This window comes from Penicillium expansum (assembly GCF_000769745.1).
Source record: "Penicillium expansum strain MD-8 chromosome Unknown contig127, whole genome shotgun sequence".
Classification (NCBI taxonomy): domain Eukaryota; kingdom Fungi; phylum Ascomycota; class Eurotiomycetes; order Eurotiales; family Aspergillaceae; genus Penicillium; species Penicillium expansum.
Window position 1 is genome coordinate 278,217 of NW_015971384.1, and position 14,103 is coordinate 292,319.

At 47.8% G+C, this 14,103-nt stretch overlaps 5 protein-coding genes across 5 annotated transcripts; 3 read left to right on the forward strand and 2 right to left on the reverse strand.

The window, feature by feature from the left end:
- Nucleotides 1-136: 136 nt before the first annotated feature.
- Nucleotides 137-3,107, forward strand: PEX2_039840 (CeGAL family transcription factor; the record flags this gene model as incomplete). The annotated part of the gene is made up of 6 exons (XM_016741259.1): nucleotides 137-232; nucleotides 298-403; nucleotides 450-532; nucleotides 631-738; nucleotides 789-1,564; nucleotides 1,622-3,107. The coding sequence occupies 6 exons, from the start codon at nucleotides 137-139 to the stop codon at nucleotides 3,105-3,107; spliced, it is 2,655 nt and encodes an 884-aa protein (XP_016596753.1).
- A 1,150-nt stretch (nucleotides 3,108-4,257) lies between these two features.
- PEX2_039850 (uncharacterized protein) lies at nucleotides 4,258-5,866 on the reverse strand (the record flags this gene model as incomplete). The annotated part of the gene is made up of 2 exons (XM_016741260.1): nucleotides 4,258-5,024; nucleotides 5,086-5,866. 2 exons carry the CDS (start codon nucleotides 5,864-5,866, stop codon nucleotides 4,258-4,260), a joined length of 1,548 nt encoding a protein of 515 aa, XP_016596754.1.
- A 717-nt stretch (nucleotides 5,867-6,583) lies between these two features.
- Nucleotides 6,584-7,840, reverse strand: PEX2_039860 (uncharacterized protein; the record flags this gene model as incomplete). The annotated part of the gene is made up of 1 exon (XM_016741261.1): nucleotides 6,584-7,840. The coding sequence occupies one exon, from the start codon at nucleotides 7,838-7,840 to the stop codon at nucleotides 6,584-6,586; it is 1,257 nt and encodes a 418-aa protein (XP_016596755.1).
- A 2,258-nt stretch (nucleotides 7,841-10,098) lies between these two features.
- Nucleotides 10,099-11,294, forward strand: PEX2_039870 (fatty acid alpha-hydroxylase; the record flags this gene model as incomplete). The annotated part of the gene is made up of 2 exons (XM_016741262.1): nucleotides 10,099-11,087; nucleotides 11,141-11,294. The coding sequence occupies 2 exons, from the start codon at nucleotides 10,099-10,101 to the stop codon at nucleotides 11,292-11,294; spliced, it is 1,143 nt and encodes a 380-aa protein (XP_016596756.1).
- Nucleotides 11,295-12,212: 918 nt separating this feature from the next.
- PEX2_039880 (putative RNA splicing factor (Pad-1)) lies at nucleotides 12,213-14,037 on the forward strand (the record flags this gene model as incomplete). Its single annotated transcript, XM_016741263.1, has 4 exons — nucleotides 12,213-12,835; nucleotides 12,887-13,195; nucleotides 13,248-13,727; nucleotides 13,779-14,037. The coding sequence occupies 4 exons, from the start codon at nucleotides 12,213-12,215 to the stop codon at nucleotides 14,035-14,037; spliced, it is 1,671 nt and encodes a 556-aa protein (XP_016596757.1).
- Nucleotides 14,038-14,103: the final 66 nt, after the last annotated feature.

Below are 14,103 nucleotides of genomic sequence, written 5' to 3' on the forward strand. Positions count from 1 at the left end.
AGCTCTTTGGGACTTACACATTACCTGGACTCAGATTTACTCATCCAAGTAAGTTAAAAGAGGGAAGATCACGTAGTTACAAATTCCACTAACACTTAGTGAACAGCTTCAGTCATCATATCTTTTGTGGTTCACCATGAGTAATATCCCATTTCCCTCGTGGAATGAGCAACAGAGCCTCTTCAAATTATCGTGTGCTGATTCAGACACGTGTAATCAGTTGTCTAGTGTGGTAAGTGTGAAATCATGATTATTCCAAGCCAAGCCAAGAAGTGTTATCTAATAAAGTATCTACAGGATAACCCCGTTTCTCATCTTCAACGAGGTGAATCTGGAGTGGGCACCAAAAAAATGGCCATCCCACGACTAGCGGAAGGAGCCGAATCTGCCTTCACCTCTCCTGGTAGGTTTCATCGTCGACACGTTCGACGAGCATGTGAGTCTTGCAGACAACGGAAGACAAAATGCACCGGAGACAAGTCCGGATGCCGCAATTGTCGCGAGGCTGGAATCATTTGCTGCTATACCGATGGTAAAAGGGAGAAGTCTAAACGGTATGCAAGAGTCAATATAAAGGTGCACTGGTGTTGTCGCAAGAGCTGACACCTCTAATTAACTAAAAAAAGACAGTTGGCAAGCTTGTCCGCAAAGGTGCAGGCATACGAAGATGTCATTAGCAAACTGAGCAATCGTTTTGGCGTATCTGATGAGCAACTTGTGAACATTGCCCTGGCAGCGGTATGAAGATTGATCCATATCCATTTACTATGTCATCTAATAACAATCAGGAATCGGCCCCTGACTTGGCATTCAACCCAGAAACATGTCTTGCAGCTGCTGGAGAACGAAGGATTTCATGGCATACGGGTTCTGAGCCACCGCCCTCTCGAGCATCATCCATTAGCCCCTTGGAATCCGGCGACCAGACAGAGGAGGACTTCAACAGAGATGAAACTGCACGAGCAACGGGTTTCATTGGAAAAAGTTCCGAGATCACTTGGCTCCAAAGGCTTAGCAAAGAGGTCAATAGTGAATGCGAGGCCTGGCCTGCAACTCTTCCCAACACAGATGACGATAATGGCCTGCCCTCTCCAACTCTGACACCTCGACCGGAGAATCCAAGCGAGCCATGGGTAGTGGCTTCCAACTATTACCTTGATGACCTGGACATTCCAACAGCAGATCAAAGTGATATGTATGGGGTCCCTTCACGGGAGATGGCAGGCAAAATGCTCAATGCCTATCTGACTTCGGTGCATCCATCCTTCCCAATTATTGGAGTTTCAACCTTTGTCCCCCAATTCCAGGTCTTTTTCAGTCAACCGTCTCTCAAACCAGGAAACAAGTGGCTCGCTATACTCAACCTGATCTTTGCCATTGCGGCTAAGTATGGGCAATTGACAAACTCAGACTGGAAGGAAGAAGAAGATGACCATCAAATGTACTTCTCAAGGGCGAGGGCCTTGAGTTTGGAAGATCAGATTCTCCATCATCCTGACCTACAACAGCTGCAAGTCGAGGGGCTTACTTCATTCTATTTGATTGCGTCCGGACATATCAACCGGTAAGTTGACAGCCTGCCCGTTCTTCAATTGTATGCTCACGACGTTCGTTCATGCAGAGCCTGGAAGCTTTCTGGAAGTGCAGTTCGAGGAGCTCTGGCTCTTGGGTTGCATTTGCGAAACGTGGGTGCGAGCATATCGGATACTTCTAAGGAGATACGCTATCGGGTGTGGTGGTCATTGTATACACTGGATCATCTACTTACTATCATGACTGGGCGTCCCTCATGTGTCATTGACAGCTCTTGCACTACACCAATGCCTGTTCCTTTTGATGAGAGTGATTTCCAAAAAGACGAGGTGGCTCGGCTGATAGGCACAGCTGTACTCCGTACATCCAGTGGTTCCGAGCGGATGCCCACCAACAACAGCGCAGAGGATCTAGAATCAATGGCTGATTCTGATTCAAACGATTTGGCTGCTGAGAGCGAGACAAAGATGAGCCGAGCAGAGTATCTCAAAAGTCTTCCGCCTTGCACTTCACTTTACTTCCTACAGTTGGCCTCCCTGACCAGCATTTCCAAACGGATGACTGTGAAACTCTACAGCCCGGAAGCGTTGCAGTCCCCATGGGCAAGCACCGAGTTTACCATCAAGAGTCTGATGCTTGAAATTGATTCATGGTTTATGAATCTCCCTGCTGCGTACGATTTTACCTCGACACAGACATCCCAATGCCCCATTAGCCAGCGAATGGGCCTCGCCTTTCTGTTTTACAGCACTAAAATCGGAATCACCCGACCGTGCCTCTGTCGTTTGGATCAATCCTCCTCCGAGGAGGAAAAGACTTACGAGTTCTGCAACAAGACTGCGGCGGAATGTATCGAGGCTGCATGCCACATGCTTACGCTATTCCCGGATACCCCAGACGCAGTGCTGCTATACCGCATGTCGCCATGGTGGTGCACATTACATTATCTGATGCAGGCGGTTACTGTTCTCCTGCTCGAGTTGGCATTCCGGGCCCAACACGTCCCCGAGAAAGCGACGATGGTCTCCAAAGCTGCAAAGAAAGCCCTGGACTGGCTGTCGACGCTATCAAAAACCAACATGGCTTCAGAAAGAGCCTGGAAGCTCTGCGATGGATTCCTCCGTCGTTTGGCACCACATATTGGAATCAACGTGAATGATTTTCCTAGCACCGAAGAGTCAGACTCCCTCTTCGATGTTCCTGATGCCGATACCGCAGACTCCGCTGCAGTGGCAGAAGAGCCATTAGCGGATGATGTGGCATTTGACCCGTCCGCAGCTATGCCTGCATCAGTGGCGGTTGACGCTATCTCTGCCGAACTGGACTCAATCGCCTGCTCCCCGATGGATCAATCTAACTCTACTCCCCTCGGCATGCCTGATACCTACGACCTCGATGCGCCAGATCTACTTGATCAGTTCATCAAACAGGAGAAGGATCTCTCGGGTCGTAGCTCGTATGATGAATGTTTCCCCTATGACCCAGCCACCGGACAGATCACAGGCTCTTTCTTCCCATCTGGTCCGAATATGGAACTTGATATGGGGTACTTCTGGGGTGACCCGGTATGTTGAACGGTTGGCATGCATGTAGATGGATGGGATAACATGAAAAAAAAAAAATTGAAAATGCAAATCAAAATGGACGCAGAAGCAAATTGGAAAATATCTCTGCATTTATCTGGATTCGGGCTCTTTTCTTCTGTTGCTTCATTTGCATGCCATCAAAAGAACGAAAATTCCACACCTGTCTTCATATAGGCACTATAGAGAAAAGTGATTCTTGTTTCTCTGAACTTTTCGCACTGCACCATCTACAAGTCACAATCGGATGAGGGGGTTTAGTGCACTGTGGTAGCTGGTTATATACCTGTCTTGATTAAGACTTTAATACTTTATATCTATTGGCATTTGAAGCAACATATATGATATTATGCTATGTACACTACTACAACCACAATTCAAGTTTATCGTTTACATGTACTCCTTGTGCCCATAGAACCTCCGATATTAAGATTGTCCCAGAGCCAGATCATCGAGACCCATGTGTTCCTGAGGTCTGGATGTATGGAGCCAGCCGGAATCCACCCGTGGATAGAACGTGCGAAGTCTAGACCAGTCGAAACTAATTCTATTATTCTCATTATCTTGGATCATTCTGTCGTATTTCGGACTTGCCGTTAGATAGTCGACGGATTTTGTCATGGTTCTCCAGTCATTGTGTCCAGTCATTGTGACGTGAGTACCTGCACGAAAGGAAGAGTTGGAAATCAACCGAACTTGGCAAATAGGCATGTGCTCTCTTGTTTGTGTCTACTCTGTGTTGACATAGGGAGTAGTCGCCACTAGACGGTGTACTTCACCTGGGGCCATGCATTGATTATATATAGAGACATCTTTGGCAACTTTTCCGTCCTCAGTCGGTTAAAACAAAGACCAGATTGCATACTATCTCCACTCCATGACCAGTTCCAGCGTACGAAATGATAGTTCAGAGTTGACTCGCTTATGATCAGGACACAATCTAAAGCGGATCATTCATTGTCAATAAACTTCTAGAATTTGGAAATGACAAGCTCCATCATTTCTCAAAATGTCGAAGTCATAATATAGTACATGAAGTTGCAAATCGGCCCAGGTTTATACAGAGGGGCCACCCCGTTGTTTCTAAAATGTATGAATTGCGGTATAAACAGTTTAATAGTTATATACAGTGGTTGGAACATCAGCCTGAGCCTGCCGCACTCCAATCCCTCCGAGCAGCAGTAAACAACAACCGTCCGAGTTCTTCTTGGGGTGCAGAACGGGTGACTTGGTTTTTCGACGGTGCCGAAGGGTAATACACAGCCGTGACTCTCGCAAAAGAAATGTCAACGGTGTGTTTCTTGCGCGTGAACTCGGCCCAGAGCATCCATTTCGAGGGTTGAAGTGGGTCTGAAACAGTAGTATCCGAGACTGCAGGGGTGATACCAAGGAGACCGCGGTCATCCCAAACGAATTTCTCGATGCACTCCAAAGCAGGCATAATTCGACGTCGGATACCGCAGCCGGTGTGAGCTTCGTCGATTGCATAATCGGGATATTGTTTGAGAGAGGCGATGATGGCGGTAATATCAGATGGTGGGCCTGGGGCTTGGTCATTCCTGGACTCCCCAGGTGTGTGATCATTATCATTGGGAGCTGAGTCGAAGTCCGGGTCTATCAATGTTGATCCTAGAAAGATCGTTCTGGCGCGCATTGAGAAAAATCGGATCATCTGGCCGAGTTGAAAGAGGTCGCATTGACTAGCATTGTTGAATCCACCTCGGCATTGGAATTGACGAGATTGAAAAAGCACATGTGCAGACGCGGTGAAGGCTGCACCCAATGTTCTGTTGTTTGCTGTGGACCTTGCAGTGTCTGTTTCCTCCAGGCCCCCATACACTCGAAGAAAGTGAGCCTGTAGGTCGGTGATGGTATTCAAAACATATTGACGTCGACAATAGATTTCCTCTGAAAAAAGATGATTTAGCTAATAGGAACTAATCAGGATGCACACTCCCCGGAAACCCACCTTCCAACCCATTTGGTAGATATTTCCAGCGCAAAGATTCTTCTTCGGGATTATCCAGTCCATTGATCCAGGGCTTGGAACCTACAACCAGCAAGGCATGCGTCATGATTCTAGTGAGTCTTGTGTCATTGAGGAAGGTAGATATGAAGATGATTTGTCGAATCCGATCTTCCTTCATTGATAACAAAGCTGCATTAAATCTGGCAAGGAGTGCAGGCTTCGACCTGCCATATAAATATCCAATCCTCTGCAGAACATCCTGGACAGCACGAGGAGAATTCAATGAATCGGCAAGGTCGATCATTCTCGCAACAAGCGATGTAGACTGGATCTTCAACCAATTTTCAAACACAGCTCTTTCGGTTTCTTCGAAAGAATCAAGGCATAGAATCTTCAAAAATAACTCGATGGCATCTTCCCCGCACATGCTGGTAGAGTGGACGCTGGGAAGCCTGACTGTTGGTAGCGCATGGTGTGAAGTCGAGTCTGGCATTTGGGTTTCATTCCATGCTTCCTTTTGGGCACTGAACTGCCTTCCCTCGGAAAACTTGGTGGGGTCCAGTAGTGCTTGAAAGTATGGACTGTGAGAGGTAAGACGCTCGCTTGCCACTTGCCATTTGTGCTTGGTGGGTGACGACGAAGAGTTACCGGGAGCGATATACTCGAGAATCAGATCACCCTTTGCCGATATAACTTTAATAGGTGATTGCTCGTTATTCTCTTGAGGGTTATTCTGACCAGAAAGCCCATTTTGGTGGCCTTGGGCTTTGGCTGGGCTCATGGCTGTTGAGTTTACCGAAGGTTTCTGTGACTATGATTTGGCGTGAGATTGTGGCCGTGAAGGTAAAACATTAGAAACAAAATATCCAAGGGGATTATGTCCAAAGATTTGTGTTATGTACTGTCGTAGTCAAGTATTTTCCAGACTCAAGTGCTCATTCATGAAGATAGCAGTTGGTGTTCCCTTGTAATGGATGATCAATTGTTTGGCAATCAAACACTAATCTGATTGCATGATCAGATTTATAAAGACAAAAGATGAATCTCAATGTATAGAGGCTCCAAGTGAAGATAAACCAGGATGTCTATGCAGGTGAAAGCACTTTCACAGTTGAATCCATGTCCACCTCGGTGCCTCCGATTCCCACAAGATGACTAAGAATGTGATTTGGTGCCTGCTAATTCAGGTGTAAATTTATTTACAATGGAGGAATCTTTCTTTGTTGATTCTTATGCCTCGGGTTTCTATATAGAGCACGTGCACAAGGTAGGCCAGTCATTTATCTGTTCATCAAATTCATTGGTATATGTATAAAACACTTTTGGTGTAAATACGGACACGAGCAAGTCTTGGAATATTGGCGGGTCGCAAAAAGTAAAACAAGATGGGCGTATAGCATACAGACTCAACCGAAGTTGCCAACCTTGGAAGATGGGGCCATCAGAACTTGCCAACGGCCAGCAAGTATGCAGAACAACAAGCGCTATCTGTGTGACATTATACAATAATAACCACTGGAAAGTGCATGATTTTGGGGCCCACTGGTGTTCCCTTTCCAAGACCGGTGGGTTCATGCTCTGGTCGATTCTTCTCCCGAAGAGCTACCGCTTGCTTGATTACATAGTATAGGTATTGCGCAGTGTATGGAGTTTCAGAGTCAGGGCCAGATGGTGTAATTCCATCAGGCTTGAAGGTAGGATCAAACTCAAAGCCGAGGCTAAGAGTAGGTGATACAAGTGAGAATACACCGAGTGATTTTCGGGCTTCGTTGAGGTAAGGCAAGGTAGCGAGTTTGGCAGCGTTGAGACCTAGTTGGGCACTCCCGTTGCCATCAAATAATGCCAATTCAAAAATAGTGTTTCCTCGGTGATTCACGAAAAAGGGCTCTTCCGTTGCGAATCCGATGACGAAGTCGGAGTTGGCACATGCGGCGACTATGGTACTTTGGCGGAATTCGGGGGTAAATGCGGTGTCAATGGTTCCGGGTAGACAGAGTGCAACGCTGCGGGCCAGTTGCGGGGGGGTTGGGACACCGTCATCTGTGTGAAGGTGCGCGTGCAGAGTCACAGACTCAGTCGTGACCGAGATGGTTGACGATTTCCGTAATGCCGATCCCATACTATTCGGACTGAATTCTTTCCAACCGTTGCTTGTTTCCGTGGAGGGGATGGCGATTTCCACTTCCTCGCCCGAGGAGTAGTTATTCATCTCGGCAGAGATCTCGGTTTGGATTATCTTTGCAGTTGTCGCAACTGCCTCGCGGGCGGCCAATCTCAAGGTTGGGATCAATATATCATTTTCTTGTTGGTCCACTGGAGCTGCGGGTGCCCAAGAGGTGGCCAGATTGGACCACGTCGCTGTCCTCAATGGGCCACTGGTGTATGACTTCTTGATCAAGTCTGCCAAAGCCTGCCTTGTTTCCAACGGAGCATCCGCTCTGCCCATGAAATTTACCAGAGGGTTCAGAATCTTGCTTCCTTCCCACAGCAGGAATCTATGTTTCCTAGACAAATACTGAAGTTGTTCAATGGTATCGCTGGACCAATCGTCGATGACATCGGCTGGGATTTGTAGTATGGCGATGTACGGGCCGATGTCTGCGGCCAGCCGCACGAGCGAAGCCGAGTCAATGTGATTGACGGAAGCGTGGGCGACGACGGGCTGCCCATAAGGAAGGGTCTTTTTGGTGGCCGCTAATGTCTGCAGGTAGGCCAGAATTGGGTTCTCGGGGGACCAGTCCCCTGCGGTCGACATTGTGGGGCGTGGAGGAAGGGAAGTGAGTGTGGAAGGGGGTATATTGTATGATGGAAAAGAGAAAGAGTACAAGTACAAAAGATGTGAGAAAAGAGAAGGTAGAGAATGTGGGAAGGAAGAGGGGCTGAAATCTCCACTACTAACTAGTGCGATGTCTAATCCCTGCTTGAAATTGGAATTGGCCATGCAAAGACCGATAAATAAGCCATAATAGCGTTGGAAGGAATCGTTCCGGCCATAGCCCCGCGTGCCGCGTAGGATAACACTAAACTCTCAGTGGAGACATAAGCCGAGAGCCGGGCGCATACAGAGATTGTCCTACACTGAATATTCCGTATAAGTACGGAGTACGTACTCGATATGTACTAGTAAATTGTACTTTGTATAGATGCTAGGGTGGCCTTTGCTCAGTTTTAACAGATCTTTCCCCTCTGGAGGATCTCGGGTTTTCGTTTCTACCCGAAGGATCAGACTTTCTGTTCCTGTCAGGCCGATATGTTTATGGGGCTCGTCTCCATTAATGGAGTCAATATGGGGTCCGACTGCGGATTTTCATTTCTATATTAAACCGATCGACCGGGGTGGCAAACGAGAAATCAGTCTGATAAATGGGCCCAACCTTGGAATGAGGAAGGATTGCTGAGAAACCCGTCGAAGGAGCTAGCAGCTCAGGCTGTTGAGCGGTTTAGCAGTTTAACCTGACAAATCTAGCCTATTTAGGTAACAGTCGACTTATCTATTCCTATCTTGGTATAGCCTATGTGATAGCTCTCACTAACTATATTTGGCTAGTCGGAAATGATATGTTCGCCCTGCATAAGTGATGTTTGCATGTACATACCTAGCTACAAAATACAGGGGTACCTAGTAAACTATCAAGTATAAATCCATCAGCGGTGACTGATACTTGATTGTCTCTTAATTTTAATATTTGCTCCTAGCTACACTTCCTTTTCACCGTCAGCCGCTGCTGATTCACCAGCATGACCTTCGTCATCTCATGGAGGCTATGTTAGGCAGCTTCTTGGCAGTACGTGCGTGGTCTCTATCTTGCAATCTAAATATTAAATCTGGCCACTTATCTATACTCCTCCTGCATATCAATGTTCTAGGTATTGAAATCTTTGAAATTTCTGAAATGCAATCGCATTTAGAACCAAGTAACCAGGAATAATCGGCCGTGTTTGCAGCCTTGTGATGTCTTTTCAGATGGTCTGTTTATATTTCTACTTAGATTTCTTTTGAGGTGTCTTTTGAGATGTATGTGAAGGCGGTAAAAAAGCATACTTTGTGCAAGCGACTTTTCTATGTCTAACCTGTGATAAGATGCCAGAATTATAGGTACTCCTCTGGTGTTTATACTCGCATTTGATCGAGAATATATTAGACTAGGCAATATAGGCTTGTCAGGGGAAAGCAGAGGCAGTCCTAGACCTTTGTCACATCTCATTGATGGGTGTTCCCATTTCGCTGGCTTTTACCACTGTCTTCTTCCCGGATATGATAGATCACAATCCTTCTTCATTAATTACTCCGTACATCTTGCTATCCTCTGCTGCAAGGCAGAATTTGGTTTAATAAACAAGTATGTGCATTGCGATGACTCTGGCTTTGTATCTTCTAATCTTTACACATCACAACAACACACAACTGCTTTTTATAACCACCATTTTGTCGATCTGCTGTCCAGTGGACTCGGTCACCCTAAGCATGCAAATACCGCTACAAATTAAGCCAAACATGACACTATATATTTAGGATATTACCACTCTGTAGAGAGCAAATAATAATAGAGCTTAGGTACCTATATACGTTGCCCACAGCTAAACAGATGAGCTAAGCCTGGACCGCGATTTCCTCCCGAGGTCAGTGCCTCATCAATGCGGCTAATATATAACAGCCCCACCGATATGAAATCAGTAAAATAAAGTGTTATGTACACAATTACGTCCATAAACTGGTACCTTGCATTTTTTGGATCTTAAACTAGATATACAAGGATTTACATAGGCTATCAATTCAACTCCGATGTGGATCCTCGTTTAAACTTGTGGCCTGATCCAATTGCAAGTTGAGGATTCGAAATTTTCCAAGGCTCCGGGAGCGGGCGGATCCCTGGTTCTCATTTTTTGGTGTCACGCCACGCCTCCCCTGATTAATTCTTATTATTGCCGCCTCGCCTCTCGGATTTTCATCTCCCATCCTATCCTGTTTTCTCTATTTTCCCTATTTTGCTTCTCTATCACCTCTCCGCCAACATGCCTGGGAGAGTTCTGCCGACGTTTACCTCCGCCGAAGTCGAATCTCACAACACTGCCAAGTCATGCTACATTACCTTGGGGGCTAACGTTTACGATGTCACTGATTTCCTCGACGCGCACCCCGGTGGTGGTGATTTGATCTTGGAGTATGCCGGCCAGGATGCGACAGATATCCTGAAGGACGAGATCTCCCACGAACACACCGACGCTGCCTATGAAATTTTGGAAGAGTACCACATTGGGTTTGTCTCCAATGTATCTACGCCTGGAAAAACCACGACCACCACAACGACAACTGTCATCGAAACTGTGACTGAAACCGAGTCTGGCCCTGTTTACACAACCACTGGAATGTCGCGGGAGGAGGATCTGTCAATAGACACCGACTATAGCCAGGACTTCAAAACCCACAAGTTCCTTGACTTAAACAAGCCGCTTCTGATGCAACTGTGGTACAGCAACTTTTCCAAGGAGTTCTACTTGGAGCAAATTCATCGGCCTCGTCACTACCGAGGAGGGGAATCAGCTCCTCTGTTCGGCAACTTTTTAGAGCCTCTCAGCAAAACCGCGTGGTACGTCGTGCCAAGTATCTGGCTGCCATGTGTTGCCTACGGAATAACAGTGGGAGCTACCGGGCTGGGTAGCACCACTGCTGCTGCCTCCTACTTTACCGGCGGCGTGTGCCTCTGGACTTTGATCGAGTATCTGATGCACCGATTCCTCTTCCACATTGACCACTGGCTTCCGGATAACCGTGTCGGTCTTACCCTGCACTTCCTCCTCCACGGTATTCACCACTATCTCCCGATGGACAAGTATCGTCTTGTTATGCCACCAACACTATTCGTGTTACTGGCTGCTCCTTTCTGGAAGCTGGCGCACGCAGTCTTCTATTACAACTGGTACGCGGCTACGTCGGTATTCTGTGGCGGCGTCTTCGGGTATATCTGCTATGATCTCACCCATTACTTCCTGCACCACCGCAAGTAAGTTGAACTCCTATCTTTGATACAAGCATCCACCCTAATAATTGATCTAGTCTTCCTTCGTACTACAAGGAGCTCAAGAAGTACCACCTCGCGCACCATTTTGCCGATTTTGAGAATGGCTTTGGCGTGACTAGTCGCTTCTGGGATCGAGTCTTCGGCACCGAATTGGTGTCCCCAGCCCCAAAGGGCGTGAAGGCTCAGTGAGCACAATGAATCCAAGCATCAATACAGGGCTGTCACTAGTCCTCAAGTCACGATTTAATGCCGAGTACGATCGAGTCATTACTCTTCAGTACTCTTCAAGTACATTGGCTACTGTGGAGTTTCTGGTTGGTCTCAGGGGTCTACTTGTACAATAGGCTTCGTCATGTCATCTCTTGTGGTGGTGCTAGATGCAAGGCGGAGTTGATTCTTTTTTTCTTAACAAGCATCACTTATCAGTGTATATGACCGTTAATAATAATGCAAGAAAATAACATCTGTATCTCCATGCTATCTACTGCCTGCTAGATTCAGTTGTCCCCATATTTACTTAAGTGAAAACTTGTGCCTATCCATTCTACTATAAATAAGTGGGCATTTGTCACCATAGGGTCACAAATGATCTGAAAGAAAAGGCAACCCTCCAGAGCTTCAGACAGATAGAGTGAGGGGAGTGCCAGAGAAAATAAATTCTCTCGAGATTGATATCCAACATTAAGGTTGCAAATCAAGTTCAGTCGGCACAGTGTTTTGCCACAGGCAGAATTCAGTACCCCGAAGGCCTCCTCCGTCCCAAGGCGGCGAAAATTCCTCTCGGTCGGCACGTGATTTTCCGCCACTCACCGCCTCGACCCTCTTAAGCCATGCGACCAACCAAATTATTTAAATACTATACCAACTCTCAAGTACTTACAACAACTCACTCGAAGATTTGTCGCGTTTGTGGCGTGAACTTGCAAGAAAGAGCCGGAAAGCGCATAAACGCGCCGGAAACCAACGGAAGATTCTGCTGATCCATCCCATCATAAGGGTTCGAAAACCAACTCTGCGTCCCCTTCCGCCATCTGACCCCTACAAAGTGACAATCTCCCTACCCCGATCAATATTCCTACCCCAATCAACGACAGGCTACCTCCCAAAATGTCTGGACTTGATGTAGAGGCTCTTCTTGAGTCTACTGCGGCCGCCCCCGCCGAGGCCCCAACCACTTCGGAAGGCCGTGATGACCACTCCCGCGCGGACCCCAGCGAGCGCCGTGATCGCTCCCGCGACAGACGCCGTCGCCGCGATCACAGCCGTGACCGCCGCCCTGATCGAGACCTTGAGGGCGATGAAGTCATGAAGAGCGACACTGCTAGTGCTAACGGAAGCCTTAGAAGCCGAAAGAGGAGCAAGAGTCGTGAATCTGAGCGACGCCGTCCTCGTCGTGACCGTGACAACTACCACTCCAATGGTGACTTCTATCGCGGTGGAGGTCGCGCTCGTTCTCGCTCCCGTTCTCCCTATGACGATCGCCACTACCGGCCCAATCGCCGCCAGCGTGAGGAAGAAAGACGCCCCCGCCGTGACATGGATGCCCGCCGTGGGTCTCCCAGCCGCAAGTCTCCAGAACTTAATGAGGATGAACGTGACAGGCGCACTATCTTTGTGCAGCAACTTGCTGCTCGTCTGAGAATCAAGGATCTGTTTACCTTCTTTGAAAAGGCCGGCCCCGTTAAAGATGCTCAAATCGTCAAAGATCGTGTTAGCGGACGCTCCAAAGGGTATGTTTTCACATCATTGCTTCATACAAACACTTGCTAATATCCGTGTAGTGTTGGTTACGTCGAGTTTAAAAACGAGGAGTCCGTTACCGCCGCCATCCGACTCACTGGCCAGATGCTCTTAGGAATTCCCATCATTGCGCAACTGACCGAGGCGGAGAAGAACCGCCAAGCCCGTAACCCCGAGGCTACTGCAGGCAATCAACACACCGCACCATTCCACAGACTCTATGTTGGTAACGTCCATTTCAGCATTACCGAAGACGATCTCACCAATGTCTTCGAACCATTCGGCGAGCTCGAGTTTGTTCAGTTGCAAAAGGATGAAACCGGTAGAAGCAAGGGTTATGCCTTCGTCCAGTATGTTTGGCCCTCTATATTCCTGGCGTTTTCACTGACTGACTTTAATCAGATTCGCCAACCCCGAACAGGCTCGGGACGCCTTGGAAAAGATGAACGGATTTGAACTTGCTGGACGAGCTATCCGGGTTGGGCTCGGCAATGATAAGTTCACCCCTGACGCGCACGCCAATCGCCCCTCAGGTGCTTCATCTACAAACCAATCAAACTTCCAGGGTTCTTCATTCTCCGGCCAGGGAGGCCGTGGCGTTCAAGCTGGAGGTTCCAACAACTTTGACCGTGCTGGTGGCAGGGAAACTGAAAAGGGCGCCGGTGCTAGTGCGCTTGACGATACGGATGTTGCTGGTGTAAATTTCAACAACTACTCTAGGGATGCGTTGATGAGGAAGCTTGCACGAACAGATGATGCCCAACCTTCTGTCGACGACCGTCAGAAGTTCCTCCGACCCAAGACCGAGACTAAGCCACTTCCCATCAATGTCAACATGGCTAGTCGGTGTGTTTTGCTTCGCAACATGTTTGACCCCGCCGAGTAAGTTTCCTCGCCTTGAACTTGAGAGAATGAAAGCTAACTCCCTTACAGAGAGACCGGTGAAGCCTGGATCAAGGAACTCGAGGAAGATGTCCGCTCGGAGTGTGAGGAGAAATACGGCCACGTTGTTCACATTTCACTAGATGTCAGTTCCCAGGGAGATATCTACCTGAAGTTCGACCGCGTTCAAGGTGGCGAGAATGCCATCAAGGGCCTCAATGGCCGATACTTTGGCGGAAAGCAGATCACCGCCCAACCCGTCGTGGACGCCGTTTACAGCAGTCTCTTCTCCCGGACTAAGGCTATCTAGATGCTCCTCCCCGAGTACATTTTTTTTTCGAAATCTAACCAGGCACATTCTTTGAAGGCAGATCCC